General features: G+C 44.5%; 1 protein-coding gene across 2 annotated transcripts in view; it reads left to right on the top strand.

The window, feature by feature from the left end:
- The window catches only part of HS6ST1 (heparan sulfate 6-O-sulfotransferase 1), a 253,600-nt gene that overhangs the window by 202,447 nt on the left and 35,633 nt on the right, over nt 1-15,520 (top strand). For both annotated transcript variants that reach the window (XR_013602379.1, XM_078666075.1), the window contains exon 3: nt 15,393-15,482. Coding sequence is in view for 1 of the 2 variants with exons in the window: in XM_078666075.1 (XP_078522201.1) it covers nt 15,393-15,482 (90 nt within the window). In the remaining variant the exon portion in view is untranslated. The remainder of the gene's footprint in view (nt 1-15,392; nt 15,483-15,520) is intronic.

The raw sequence follows: 15,520 nt of genomic DNA, 5'->3' as shown, positions 1-15,520 counted from the left end.
TTTTGCACTTTTTTCTTTCCATTGCGTTGAGTTCCACCAGACCCTGACTCCAGCGGCCCTTTGGCATCATGGGACACATTTGTCTGAGCCTTGTCATCGACTTTTTGCCTGATGAGACCGGTCTGTTTTATACCGGTCCAGGGAGACCTCGGCGGTTTGCTTTCAGGAAATTAGAACGAGACCCAGATATAAAACGCGAGGCCTAAACAGCGTGACCATTTGATGCACCGTTTATCTTAAGTTTGCAACTCAAGCTTTTTGTATGGAGAAGTGACACAGCTGATTGATCCAGCTGACCCTCGGTAATAGATGTTCTCCTAGTTGCCCGCACCCCCTCAACAACCAGATTTCATGTTTAGTTTGTCCTGTGGCTTCTGACCTAGAAACTAACCAGACTCTTTAAATCAAGTGGCCAAAGGCTGCTGCAGATAGAATAGAGGCCACACACTATTATTATTTAAGCTTTAAAGCAATAAGCCCCCAGCCACTTTCCAAGGAGGCTGCTTTTAAGCGGCAGTTTGTTCGTCTTTGAATGTACTGCATGGCAGTACCCAGGGGCACGACCTCACCCACATATGAGAGGCGGACGAGGAGAGTTAGTTCACTGTTTGGCTTGGGCATCTAATTCATATCAGAGTCAACAAACCACCTCTTGGAACTTCAGACGATACATTAATATCAAGGGGATGGTGGGTGCTAAGATTCGAGTAGATAGTGACCAAAACTTTAACCAAGCCGGACCCTCTGATTGACAGTGTTTTAAGGCCGGCTGCCGCAAATAAGACCTGAATGCTGGAGCGTGAGTGACTTCAACAGTTCAAAAACCTTATCCTAGCTCGATGGTGCTGCCTGCGTGTCTCAAGCTGTATGCTGCTTGCCCCTGGTGGGCTGAGACTATCCCTGAAGACTATCGGCATGTGGTGCTGGTGAAGACCATCCCAAGAGGTCCTCCAAGTAAGTGTCTGAAAAGTTTCAGCGCTCCGTCCATCATCTCCTTGTGTTTGCTTTGTTTGCCCTAAGTTGGCAGTGTATGCCCAGACGTGGGTCCCTTGCTCACTTTGCCACTGGATTCAAGCTAGCCTGGCTGATGAGGGGTGAACCCCGAAACCGGTCCCAGGAAGATTGTTTCAAGTCCAGGAGGACTTGGCCTGGCAGTTCGGGATGGACTGTTCCCATTGGGCGAAGGGTCAAGACTGATTTGCATATGGCTGGGTCCAAACTGTAATGGCATGGTGAGCATAAAAACGATGGATTCAGGCCCAGATCTCTGCACTGGGGTGAATGTATGACATTGTTCTACATTCTGTCCATCAATTCGTCTTTTTTGCATTTGTACAGCAAGGGTGCCAGTTTAACAGTTTGTGCCGCTGGTTGAGTTTTGTAACATTTTTATCAGTAATATTTTTTATTGCATTAAAAAAAAATGTTTTTAGGCATTGCACCTAAAATAAACTAACTTGTACAGCAAGGGGACCAGCTTGCTCAGGTGAGAGAGGACAGTACAGAAGGTAAAGCCACTGAACACTTCAGCCTCTGCAGCTGGATTTTGTGGCTTCGAGTACTGGAGGAATATTTCCATTTACCTACTCTGGGAACAAAGGAGAGAAAAGAAAGGATCCGATAAACTGCCATGCCGCAGGCCCCGGTTTCACGAGCGGCATTGCCAGAGCAGGTGGACTTGTTTTTACACGTTCTCCTCCTTTGAAAAAAAAAAGCATTTTTTTCGCGTTATAGATTTTTCCATTTCACGAGAGTCTACTATTCATTTGTTTCCCAAAAGCCCGGAGCAAAGGTTTCTTAATCTATATTTGTTTTTAAATACCAGTTTCCCTCCTGTGTATCTGCTGTTGCTTCTTTCAGTGTTCTCTTCTATTTTTTAGGTCAAACCCTGCCAGACAGCACAGCTGGCTGGCAGTGGCGTAGCGTGGGTTGCCAGCACCCAGGGCAAGTATCCTTCCACTTTTAAAAAAAATGTTTGCTCCCCGGGTTAACCGCCCCGTGGCCCACCCACACCACTGCTGTCTGGTTGCAAAACATATTTGGTACATGCTGAGAGCTTACCTAGCAATGCATTCTGAACCTTGCTTGTGTGTTGTCACACGTTTGCTTGCCTTCTATGCCCCGGCTTTGTTTTAGCCCATCTATCTTGTCGTTACCCCTCTCTTGGAGCATAGCCTGTTTACCACCTCCCCGATTGGCAGCTCAGGGAATCCTGTGGGCTGCCACAATAATGAGTGCAATGATATGTTCTCCTCATCAGATGAGGTGCACTTCGGCCCCATTAAAACCAAAGGACCATCAGGCACACGTGGGGGGAGGGGGTTAAGCCACTACACTTACATAAACACTGAGGCATATATGCCTGCAGCGAGAAGTCAGAGAATGTATCTTTAACACCTTGGCTGCTTCGAACGTTCCGCGCCAGTGCGGAACGTTCGAAAAACGGGTGGGGCTGCGTCGGCCAACTGTCGTTCGCAGCACCAGCCAGGTAGTGCTCCCGTCGGCCACACGGAACGGGTTAAAAACTAAAGAGCACAATAGTGGCAAGAACGTTTAATGTGTACCAGGTGAGAAGGGCTCTTGGCCTTTCTTCACTGGCATGGGTTGGCACTACTTATATAAGTGCCTGGCCGCCAAGATCAATATAAATACAACTGTTAAGGTTGGCCCTGGATTATTAATGCCCCAGACATGTAGGGTTTTGGCTGTGTCACTGGTGGCTGGCACAAAAATCTCAAAGACCCTTCTTTGCTCTGCCGGTGTTATCTGCCGGTGTTATCTTAGCTGTGCCACTGGTAGCAGCAACCAAGACCCTCATGGTTCTATGCAAGCTTTTTGCTATGTGGTTGGGAACCACCAATTTTAGTGCCCTAATGTTCCATCTGCCAATCCTATTTCAAAGCAGAAGCCCTATGTTTAGCTACATGTCTGTCACCAGCAGTGTGCTGCAGAACTCCATTGTCCATGGTTTACTAGCATTTTCATCACTCGCACACCGGATCAGGCACATTTTCCGCAAAGAGGGAAACAACTTTGCATGTTCAGTGGAACAGAATGTGTCTGACTAAACGCTTGTTTTGCAGCCTTGCCTTTCTGTGTTACGCTTGTATTTAGATGCAGAATAATAGATATGCAACCCCTGAGTAACACTGTATATCAATATAACCTTTACATAAGTACACTAATACCATCGTATTTCTTAAGTTGTGGCTGTTTCAATGCAAAGAAAGAATGGGTGACAGCCACCTGCAGAAAGAAAGCCTTCACCTGGCATATCTTACAAAATTTTTAAAGTGGACAAACTATATGTAAATGAAACAAGCCCTAGCAAAGATATTAGATCTCACTGTTAGGACCTATTGGCTTTGCCAATGTCTTTTTCAATCCTGTTACAGTATCGGCTAAAGCTTTTTTGCCAATGCTATGCAATAAGGCCAAAATTAAAAACATTTAAAAAAAAGGCACAATGGCGTGGCCACTGATGGCCATATCATTTTGTACGCATGTGCATGCGGAAAACGTATTTTCGCCGACAAAATGGCGTCAGTGCTACTTATTTTTTTATTACCACTCTGAGAGAACTGAAAGTGAAGCAGCCGGCAGAAATTTGGTAGGTCACCCCCCCCCCCACCCCACCCCCCCAATATAAAAATAAATAACCAAATAATGTACAACAGCAGGTGTGGCAGCAAAGAATAGCATTTCTGTGGCTCCTTCTATTCTTCCATGTGTGCTTGCTTTTCAGGAATTTCTTTTCTTTTTCGTAAAGCACTCCTTTAGAGTGCATGTTTTTTCCAGCTGTCTCCCTGGTGTTCGTCTCTGCTCAACCCCAGCGATCTATGTTGTTTTCTCTCCGGTGATCTGCTCTTAAACCCCACCTTCCCTCAGTTGCCTTTTGCTTGCCCCCTCCTGAGGCCCGCCATTGCGGTTTGCTTTTTCCCGACTTAAATGCCCGTTGTGCTTTTGCTCCAATTTTCCATGTCGTTTTGCCTCCTACCCCCGCCCCACCCCAACCTACTCCCCTTTTGATTTATTTACTTGTTAAAAGCATTTTTACGCACAATTTATATAAAGAATGTTTTGGGCGCTACTTTTTTATTACCAATCCACCTCAGATTGGTAAACGTAAAGAAAAAAAATTCCTGCCTCATTTTGTAGGCGAGACCATGCATGGTGCTGCACATCTACAAAATGAGGCAGTGGCCACATCCAACAGCTTTTTCTGTTTTTAGCTGTGCTGAACAGCAGCCGTAGTGCTATATAGTATGGCTAAAAGTAATTGGTAAAGGCAATAGGCCTCAAAGGCAAGACCCATTGGCTTTACCAATGTTTGTTTATATTCTCATGTGTTTGTGCCTTACCTCTCTCTTCCTTTCACCTCCTGTGTTTTGCTTAACTGTTTGTTTGTGCTTACCATTTTTCCTCCTTTGTTTTCTTTGCCCACTCTTTTTCTTAACCCCTTCGGTGCGCATGACTGCCCACGGCCGTCATTCGTCACGGTGGGCGTGTGCGGATGACGGCCAGGGGCCGTCCAAATCCCGCCCACTATTTAAATCGCTCGCACATGGCGAAAATGTGCACAGCACCGAATGGGGTTAATTTCTTGCTACTTTTTCTTTGCATGCACCTTCATTTAAGTTCTTTTTATTACAAAGTGAGAAACGAACATCAGTACAGCTGGTAACACAGCATACACGTTTTGACCCCCTTGTACTATTTTATGCTTTTTGTCGCTCTTCAGTCGATTTTTCTCATTTTTCTCCTTCTTCCTCCTCTTTTAATTATTGTTAAACCTTGGTGGTAGACTCCACTCCAGCTGTGATGTAGTCTGAGGTTGTTGTGCTGTCACAATCTTTATGGTAGGTCAATGATGTGCTCCCTATATAAACAAATATAATTTTTTTTTAAATATTAAGGAAGGCATTTATTTGTTCTATGCTGCGGACTGAGGAGGGACCTTTCCCGCCCTGCCATCTCTTGACTCGCACATCTTAAAATAGTGGGGGGAAACGTTGACATCTCCTTGCAGTTGCGGCCGGCATGACTCGCGGGTGAGGGGGCGGGGGATCGTGCGGGGAAAGAGTAGCGCAGGGGTATAATTTTAAATACATTTCTTTAAAATGTAACTTACCTTCACTGCCCGCTTTGGTCTTGTCCCACGTCCTCTCCTCCACACAAGAAGCAGGCAGCCTCCTTCCCCTCCCTGAAGCCAATCACAACGCTGCAATGGCAGCGTTGTGATTGGCTGGGACGCCGACAGCAGAGGTGTCTATGGGGGGGGCGTTTTCTCCATGCAGGCTGCATGCAGCCTACATGGAGAAAACGGAGAGTGTGCATGACTGGTTTGGTCGACCCTGGAGCCGACCAAATGGAACTGCCAGTAGCTGGTGCTTCCATTGATCTGCTTCAGGATCCCTCAGCCTGTCTTTGAAAGGGCTCAAGCCCCTATGAAGGGTCATTTGTGACAGGACCTCCAGTGAACCTCTGTGGGATTTCGGCACAAAAGCATACATATACTTCTCCAGCACTTGGATCTTTCATAGATTCACATGCTTGAACTATCCCCCGTTGTCCTACTGGGAACCCTTGGTATAACAATTTTGATGCAGCAGTGTACCGTTTTACACTTGATAACTTGTTTATATGTTATATCGTATCGCCATCATTGTAAATTAACCAAACTACGGCCACTAGGGGGCCAGCACACTCAGTTGCTGCCATGCCAGAGGCTTTTGACTGCCAGATTTTCTACTGCTCATTCAATTTGAGAATATACATGAATGATCCACATACTAAACTCCGGTACTGTGTTCATCCCAGCCACAGATCGAAAAAGTATTAGATCTGCAATACTTTCTCAGCCAAGACTTTAAAAGAAAGAGACAGAAGGCTAGCATTGTTAATTATAGAGGAGGAGACAGAGGCTACCCAATGAAGACCCGTGGGTAACCCTACTATGGCGTCCTCTGAGAAGCCTGTAGGAAAAAAGTAGGAGTCCAGATCCACTGACCTGCCCGTAAAGGTCAGGCACTTGGTCAGTCGCTACTTCTAAACAAAGAGGATGAGATGCCAAGAAAGCATTTTCACAAATCAAAGAAGATGCACAGTTCACTGAGAGAGCGTGTAGATACACTGAAGCTCACTTATGATATCAGCTCCTCTGATCCCCTGCCATCAACTAAGAAATCAGTGAAAACGGCTAGAGAACAGGTGAGTCTGACAGATAACCTGGTGAAAGGATGTACACCAACTAAGAAACAGCCATAGTTGATGACAACTACAACTTCATCAACAACCCTGCCTGTGATGACTCCGCCTGCATATTGTCATTCAGACGGAAGACACCAAATAAGGTTCTCATAAAACCGTAACAGGTTTGCCAGTGAAGCTACCATCGATAAAGTCTCAGCCACTGTCGTCGACTGGGCTGATAACAATTGGAAATTCATGGAACTGTTTCCTGTGCCCTCTCCCGCTACTGCTCAAACTCCACTGCTTTTGGTTTTATGAGCCTAAGTGGGCTCTCCGTTACCTTCCGTAATGCCCTATGATGGTATTACCGGTAACTTTGCAAAACAGCAGTTGATGGACAGAGTCATACATTCACCCCAGTACAGAGATCTGGGCCTAAATCCATCGTTTTTTTGTACTCCACACCACCCCAGTTCAGACATGGCCATATGCAAATCAGCCTTGACCCTGAGCCTCATGGGAACAGTCCAGCCCGAACTGCCAAGCCATGTCTTTCCTGGACTGGAATCAAGCATCCCAGGACCGGTTTCTGGCTATCAGCCGTCTTCAGCCAGGATAACTTGACTCCAGTGGTGTGGAGAGCATGGGACTCACGTCTGAGCATACCCATCCCACTCGGGGTGACAAATGCGAAACAACAGTTGATGGACAGAAGGCAGAACAATGTCCTACATTCACCCCAGTACAGAGATCTGGGCCTAAATCCATCGTTTTTTTGTACTCCACACCACCCCAGTTCAGACATGGCCATATGCAAATCAGCCTTGACCCTGAGCCTCATGGGAACAGTCCAGCCCGAACTGCCAAGCCATGTCTTTCCTGGACTGGAATCAAGCATCCTAGGACCGGTTTCTGGCTATCAGCCGTCTTCAGCCAGGATAACTTGACTCCAGTGGTGTGGAGAGCATGGGACTCACGTCTGAGCATACCCATCCCACTCGGGGTGACAAATGCGAAACAACAGTTGATGGACAGAAGGCAGAACAATGTCCTACATTCACCCCAGTACAGAGATCTGGGCCTAAATCCATCGGTAACTTTGAAACCACCATAAAGATTGCTGCAGGATACTACTTCAGATCAGGAGAGGGAAGATATACAGGATTACTCAGATCTTGGTGACAATGATAATCAAGCAGATGAGCGAAGAGCGGCTAGGCCTGCACATCTGAATATATAGTCTGTACAGGATTGAATGTTTTCAAGAAAACTGGCAACAAGTTAAAAGCAGCCGGAATAAGGAGAAAGGGCATACTTAGATGGCTTGCTGAAAACTCAAGAATGGGCATAACAAAAATTTGCCAAGAGTCCTGTCGAACTTAGGCTTGACTATCAACTAGGGTAAATCACATCTAACCCAAGGCAGAGTATTTGTCTTTCTGGGAGCAACATTTTGCACAGAAGTGGGATCAGTGTAAGCTCTTAGGGTAAAGGTGGTAAATTGGTACATCAGGAAACATCCCTGATACCAAAAGAAGTGGCCACAGTGAAAATTTTAAAAGCAATACTAGGAACGTCACCATGTATTCATCTCTTGCCTCATTGTCAACTGTGCAGGAAGATAATAATCAGTGGCAAAAGATTTCGTGAATTATGTTGTGGTCAAAACCCCTTGCATGAAACAAGCCCTTCAGAGTAGATTCAAGAAATAAAACCTTTCACGTGCCAACCACTTAACTCTGAGACCCCAGCTTTTCTTAGCAATAGATCGGTCACTTCAGGTATGGAGGCAAATGGACTATGTTCAGTAGAAGAGTGCCAATTGCACATATTTATTCTGGAACTAAGAGTTGTCAGGTTGGTGTTAAAAGCATTCCTTCCTACAGTTCAAAACATGCATGTTCTAGTTCGTGTAGACAACAATTTTATATCTTAAAACAAAAAGGAACCCGATCCCTCCCTCTGTCGCAAGAGGCCCAGAAGCTGCTGAGATGGGTAATCCATCGCAATGTAGGGCTGTCTTAAAGCATATCCCTGGGATCCACCACAATGTGGCAGATCGTCTGAGCAGATAGTCATCTATTTCCCATTCATGAGAGGGCGAGTACTATCGGCTGCATTTGATTTTTCGGAAGAGGGGTACTCCTCGGTGGAACATGCTCACCAAAGACAAAAACTGCAAATGCCCGAACTATACCAGCAAATGGTTTTGTCCAGGCCCACAACAGGATGCTCTCACAAGAGATTAGAGAGGGAAGTTCATTTAAGTATTTCTTCCAGTACCATTAAACCACACAGTACTATACAAGATAAGAAGGGAGCAGTGCACAGTGATCCAGATAGCACAGGCATGATCATGGTAGCACTGGTATGCGAATTTGAGGAGTATGTCTGTAGAAACACGGACCCAATTCAAGCCAGATGCAAGCCTATTTTCGAGGAGCAGTGGAAGAATACTTCACTACAGTCCCCATGCTCTGATTGACCGCATTGCTCATGAAGACTTTAGATCATTTGCCAAACCCTGAAAACTGGTGTTTGCGGCTAGAGCACTTTCAACGTTAAAAACGTGCAATTTGAAGTGGAGGCGTTTTCTGCATTGGGCAGAAAAGGATAAATTAAATCTATTAGAGATGTTACTGCACCAAATTTTACCATATCTCAAGTTTGGCAAAAGCTGAGCTTCCATTTACTTCCATTAGAGTGCCTCTATCTGCAATATCAAATTTTCTAAGAGCCCACGGTAAGGTAATAAAAGAATTGATGGAAGGACTATTCTGTATGTTTTCCACCGTCTCCCAAGGTGACACCAGAATGGGAGTCGAATACAATATTTTCGGACCCTTTCATAAAGCGTCAAGAATGGTTAGTGTGCTACAAGCATTGTCTTGTAAAGTGCCATTTTTATATTTTTCAAAAGATACTGAAACTCTGACAATCCAAAATTAATTCCAAAAGTTCCCATGTTATTGCATATAAAGCAGAGAACTGTCTCACCATTCATTTTGTTAATTAAGATTTACTTCTACCAGGAGATCCACATTATAAATAACACAAGGCCACAGGGCTTTTTGGCTTGGGGCATGTTTTATAATGGCACACACAATAATGCGACCAGGGCTTACTTGTTATGAGTTTCATTCGTCTATTTCCTTCTGAGTGTACCGGAACTGGGGGAAAGGCTGTCCGATATCACTCCAGGCCATTTTGAGAACCCTTGTGGTTCCAGGCCCGATATTGCTGAGGCTGAAAATGCTGAAATCCATAAATCCTGGTCCGAAAATGGTCCGAACATGCTAGATCTGGTACTGGATGTGAAGATGCTACGTCTGCTCCCTGAGCCTTTGTCATGAGTGGGCCAGACAGCGTGCACAGCAGAGGAGTCCCCTGTGCGAGGTTTGAGCTCTGATGTAACAAAATGTAAGTTTGCTGAGAATTTGATCCTTAGGTGATGTAAATACACGTGCGTGCGGAGAACACATCTGCGTGTTTCTCTCTACTGTTCGAGCTTCCAGAGGATCACAGTAATGAGGGGTTATTACACATGGGATGAAGTAGCCTCAGCCGCATGCAGCCGGGATATTGCAAGTCAGCAAGGAGTTCTGTGACCTTATGCACGCCTCAGGCCTCTGCTAGTAGCAATCATTTATTTATGACGCTCTGTTCGCCCATGCAGAGCATAGCAGCGTCAGCGTCCTGGCTCCGGTGGAAAACGCATGAGGAGTCCTGCACTACTACCCCGTGCTATGCCTGCTCTGCCTCCAGCCCCAGTACAAAGTTGTAGGGCGCTTCAGAGGTCGTTGTCCTCACTACAGAGATTACCAGAAGGCAATCGCAAACACCAATGTACAAATGTGTCTTTGACACACTTTGCGATTCCCAGTGGGTCGCAAATAGACCTACCTCAATAATATTCATGAGGTAGGACTCGGTTTGCGACCCATTGGGAAACGCAAAAATCACAGGCATTGTGGCCTGCTGGAGTCAGCAGACCACCAATGCCGTGATTACTTTATAATAAAACAATTTTTTTTTTTTTAAATGCGGCCCGTTTGCCCTAAAAAAAAAATAGAGATGTGTTTCAAAAAGAAAAATTCATTTTTTATGTTTTAATGGGACCACTGCCTGCTCTAAACAAATGTTTTTGCAAGCATTCATAAAGGGGAAAGGGTCCTTTGGGGACCTCCTCCCATTTGCGAATGGGTTACAACATACTTGAAGCAGGTGGTAAAATGCAAATGTTTTGCAATTGCATTTTGGTCGCAAGATACTCAGACATACCACTGAGATTCGCTATTAGGAAGGGACGCCCTAAACACACACCTTCCTAATACCGAATCGCAAACCCAATTTACTATTCAGTAATAAGTTACCAAGTCGCAAATTGTGCCTTTGTACATTTAAAAATGCAATTTTTCGTTCTAGAATGGCCCTATTCTGCAAATCTGGTCGTTTTCCAACGAAAAAAAGCTTTGTACATCTGGTCTAGGGGTCTCCAATGAGTAGCCGATGAGCCACTAATAGCACTCCAGCTACCTGTGAGTAGCTCTCCTGTGTGCAGCCAAGCTTACTAATATAGAAGCTTTTGCTTGTTTGAATTATTATATGTATACCAAAATTCAAAAACATGTAATCAACTCACAGGATGATGTTTGGCAAAAAAAAATAGCTGCATTTTCAAAATGTTTTTAAAGCTATTATTGAGTTGGGGAGGTTTATTGTTCATATTATCACCTCAGTGCAAGGGGGATTACAACTAAGGCTTTTAGTCTTTACCCATGCACAGTCATTTCAAATTGTCAGAGGACTATTTTTACCTTCGTGCTGGAAAGCCTGCCTCAAGCACTGATGTGATCGCTGCTGACAATCTTTGATAGGGTGGTCACTATTACATCACTAATATTAGTAGCGCGGGATGATTTTCATTGAACATAAGTAGCTCTTATTACAGAATATGTTGGAGACCCTCTGGCCCTATGTGCAATAGACTGCAACAAGTGATCCGGGTTCCTAGTATCGACTCTGGTCTTTAGTTGTCTTTTGTGCTATCTCTCCTTATTCAGTGCCCTCTCTAATTCATATTACATTTGATCCCATGTTTCAGAAATACAGTGCAATTGTGCAAACATTTCTAGCTGATCAAGAAAGCTCTGTGGATTAATGCACCGTTTGTAATGAACTGTGTGTAACTTAAAAGGCCTGGGTTTCTTTTCTGGCAGCACCATCTGAGATTTAAATCATTCTGATGGCAATAAAATGAATACCATTTAGTTGTCAAGTAGCACTCACTACGTTAGCATTATTAAACCAATGTGTTCTTTACATGGTCAGTTTTGCAATTAAATGATTGTTGTTATTGGACAGGCTTCTACTTTTTCTAGTTGCGTGTGCCAGTTGCCAGTCTCGCCTGCGTTACTGCAACTTCAATGCTATTTGATAGGACCGTTTATTTATACCAAGTCCATGTTTTAAAGTAAATGACTAAATTCATACAATTTTACAGTTTGTCAGGGGCACAAACTCTGAGTGTTTCAGGGCTCAAAGTCTAATTTTATAATGTAATTTTCTGTCATTTCATGTAATTTGCCATTTTATGTAATTGTGTATAATTTTGGTAATTTGAAGCAGCCAGACCGATTCCCTTGGGCGACGAGCGCGACAAACCAGCTGCTCGCTGAATGATGTCACCTACCAGCTACAATATTTTCTGACCGCCGCATCTGTTGAAGCTAGTCGGGTTTTATATATGAAAATCTGAAACGAGCAGAGGGTCACATGTTTGGATTTCTGAAAATCTTTTAAGTTGAATTTCGCAGGGTCAAATGACCTTGCAACTGGGACAGGGCTTGGAGAGTAGCAAGGGCTTGGAGAGTAGCAAGTGCCTGGGCAAGAGGGTCTTGTCTCTCTGGCTCTGTTTGGACTCTGCTGATTGCATGGACCTTGTTCTGCCAACTTTCATGGTCTTCTAAGCCTGTCGTAGATGCTTGTTCTGCTCAGTGGTTGGACAGTTACCCTCCAAAGGCTTGTTCAGATTTTGAATCCCATGTTGGCTTCCATGACCAAGCCCGAAACAGGTTCTCCTCTTTCTTAACTGGTCGCCATAAATTGGCAAAGACTATGAGGGCGTCTTTGCAAGAGTCACAATGCTGTTGGTTACCCACAAAACTGCATCTCTGCACTCACTACCTTGAATCTTTATATTGAGCTCTTTACTTTTCTTTAAGTATTGAATTTTCAATTCGCAGATATGTAAATGACAAATAAATCTACCTAAAATTGTAGTCTTCACCCTTCTAGCTTGCCTTGAGAAACTCCTCATCAGGAAAGCTGGACCATTTCGTGATGCTCAATTCACATAAAATTGAACGCATCCTCGTTATTCCTAAACCTTATCAATATGATCCATCGCCGTTTGAAGACCTCATAGTGAAAGGATTCTCGCCATTGTTATCCCGAAGGGAAATCGGAGTTGCACATTGGATTCAATATTTTCTCTCTTCCCCACATTAACCAATTTTCTAGTAACAAGGGCTGAAGGTGAAAAAGATCGCCCAACAGCCACCAAACAAAACTAAAAGAAACTTGTTGCTCGAATGTCGAAGGGTTCAAGTACTGCACAAATGGCTAACAGACCTGCAAAGACAAGCTTCCACTGCCTAGCTAGACTTTCTTGCCACATTAATTCTTATTTTTACTGTTAACAACAAGACCTGCATAAGGGCTCCACCAGATTACACAAATGTACTACAAGGCCGGTGTTTCCCGCGGGGAGGGCTGGAAGGGTGGGAGTCTGTTTTGGAGGGGTGGAGGACATTTTTCTGTTACTGGGGTCTGGTTTTGCAGCAGTGCTGCAATATCGACCCCCAGTAACAATAGCAACTGTGCTGGGGGCCGGTTTAGTTAACCGGCAGTGCTTCACAATAGGATCCTCACCCACCTTCAACCACCCTCTGACACCCACCCTCCCGCCCCTTCCCCCTGGGCCGGTCTGATAGAATTGCCAGGGTTCCTTTGTGTTATCAGTCTGGCCCTAGTGCACTATGGGACATTCATATTTCAGAATTTTGCTAATTTAAGTGCTAATTACATAATCACGAATTAGTATTGTATTATCATTATTGGGCTTAGTACATGTAATATATTGTTATTACCCTGTTTTATTAATTTGGCCTGGCTTAATAGTGCAGTGGTCCAATACCTGTTGTTAACCCCTTAATTGCTGCCGTCGGCCAACGGTCGTCACGGCCACTACCTCCCCAGTGCTGCGCACGACCGTTGGACGTCCAGTTCAGCACTGGATAATGGACAGCGCAGCACTGGGGAGGTTTGTTTACAAGCTCTAAAGGGGTTAAACTATGCAGTGTTTATTTTGGTTTTACCCAGAGGATTGTTTCCCTCTAACCACATGCTATTGTCTGTTTAGCTATCATTCTGCCTCATGTCAAGTGTTTGCATTATAATGGATGAGGGACTAATTTATATCTCCAAAGTACTCAGATTTATCATGCATTTAATTGTTTTTCTCACACAAATTGCATACAGAAAGCACTACTTTTTTTGTTTGATTTTGTTTTAACCGCAAGAGGGTTTTTAATTTTTTTAATTTTTATTCTGGACTCAAAATGCAAGCCAGACTTGTTGGCTTTGCCAGTGCTTTTGTATATTTATCACTAGCATTATTTATTACCGGATCCATCTATTCCCTGATGCTCACATCTGTATGTGTGCCCTACACCCCTTCCTGACTCTCCACAGATGTTGCTGTACAATAAATGTGTTGTCACCATGCATGCCCCTACGGAGGTATAGGTGCTTTCCAGGGCAGTTCTATTGCTTTGCTTGTCCTCTTCCTGGTATTTTGTTCTTGGGGGCATCCCTTATATCTTCGCATGTAGCCCTTTCGGGTGTTGATTCTGCGTTTCAGCAAAAGGAATTGCATGTCCTTTAGCAAGGCTTATCTTTGATTCAAATCTAGCTTTATCAAAGTCCTCCCCTTACTGAAAGCTGCATCTCTGTTGGGGATTCCCCTGTACTGCAGTCTGCATCTTTTAGCTATCCACTGTCCATCTCCATTAAGAAGCTGTTGTCGTCCTCTCCCTAGCAATGTATTATCTTTTACTGGACACCATCCATAGCCAGTGTCAAGTGGAGAAGTTGAGTACAATGGGAAGTGGATGAGTCTCATGGAGAGGACCCGGGTCTTGTGGGTAATGGGCAGGGTCTCCAGGGGAAAAGGCAGGGGTGAATGAGCTGAGGGTGGTTCTAATGGGGAGGCTTGCATTCCTATGGAAGGATGTGGGTATATTGGAAAGGAAATGGGATTTAATGGGTTGCTTGTAGGATTGAGTGTGACGAAAGGGGTATCTTGGTTAGGAGGTGCTCACCCACATAGTTCTTTTAAAAAATTCTCTACTGTTTGAATGTTCATGCTCGGATGTTGAGGTGGCTATTTAGGGAAGCAGGGGTATAGAATATTTATTATAACTATAAACTTAATCTTACTAATGATTGATTCATTGTGTTAATTATCTTTGCCAGATATCTTTTCGTAAAATGATTGTTTTCTCTACGATTTCATGTAAATTATTGCAATTTTGCTTAATTATTTTGCCAATCTGTTTTCATTTTTCAGTTGGAATAATAGAATAACATTGCAATTGGTTACGGTTAAATACTTTACATCCTTGGTGACTACTGCGTTCACAGTATTGCAAGGTCGTGTGGGTTCTAATGTGGAAGAGACAGGGTCTAGTGAGGTGGCTGCTGCATTTGGTTGGGTGGTGGTGTCTAGGAAGGAAGAGGCAGTATCTAGTGGGGAGGGGGGATAGACGAAGTTAGATTGTGTGTAGTGGGGAGAGTGGCATACTTGGTCAGGCTCATGGGTGCAGTTGAGAAGTGGTGAATTCTTAGGTGAAGGTAGGGCGGGACCACCCTCTAGTGGTTGATTCTGTTTTTTGGGGAGTTATCAGTGTTAACTAGAAGACCTGGTTTAACAAAGACAGTCTTTGACCTTCTGCGCCATGACTAATCCCTGAACCTGGACATTAAACTGGAGAGTAGCACTTGGTATTCCTGAAGCTCCTCTCTGGATGGTGGGGGAGGGGGGAGGGGGTCAGTGAGCTCCCAATGTTGTATAGCTATTCCATTTCCAACGTGGTTCCACCTGTTGAAGTAATGTTGCCCTTTCCTCCCTCACACAGAGAGGATGAACAAGGCAAGGGCCAAGCAGAGAGGAGCATGGCAGCCACAGCAGCAGAGCCTCCGGACACCGGCAGGATCAACGTACTGGGGTGAGGATTAAGTGCTGCGCCACTTCTGCTGCAGCGTC

Source organism: Lissotriton helveticus, chromosome 11, assembly GCF_964261635.1.
Source record: "Lissotriton helveticus chromosome 11, aLisHel1.1, whole genome shotgun sequence".
NCBI lineage: Eukaryota > Metazoa > Chordata > Amphibia > Caudata > Salamandridae > Lissotriton > Lissotriton helveticus.
The sequence above is the reverse complement of the archived record's forward strand: the minus strand, read 5'-3'. Positions and strand labels throughout refer to the sequence as shown.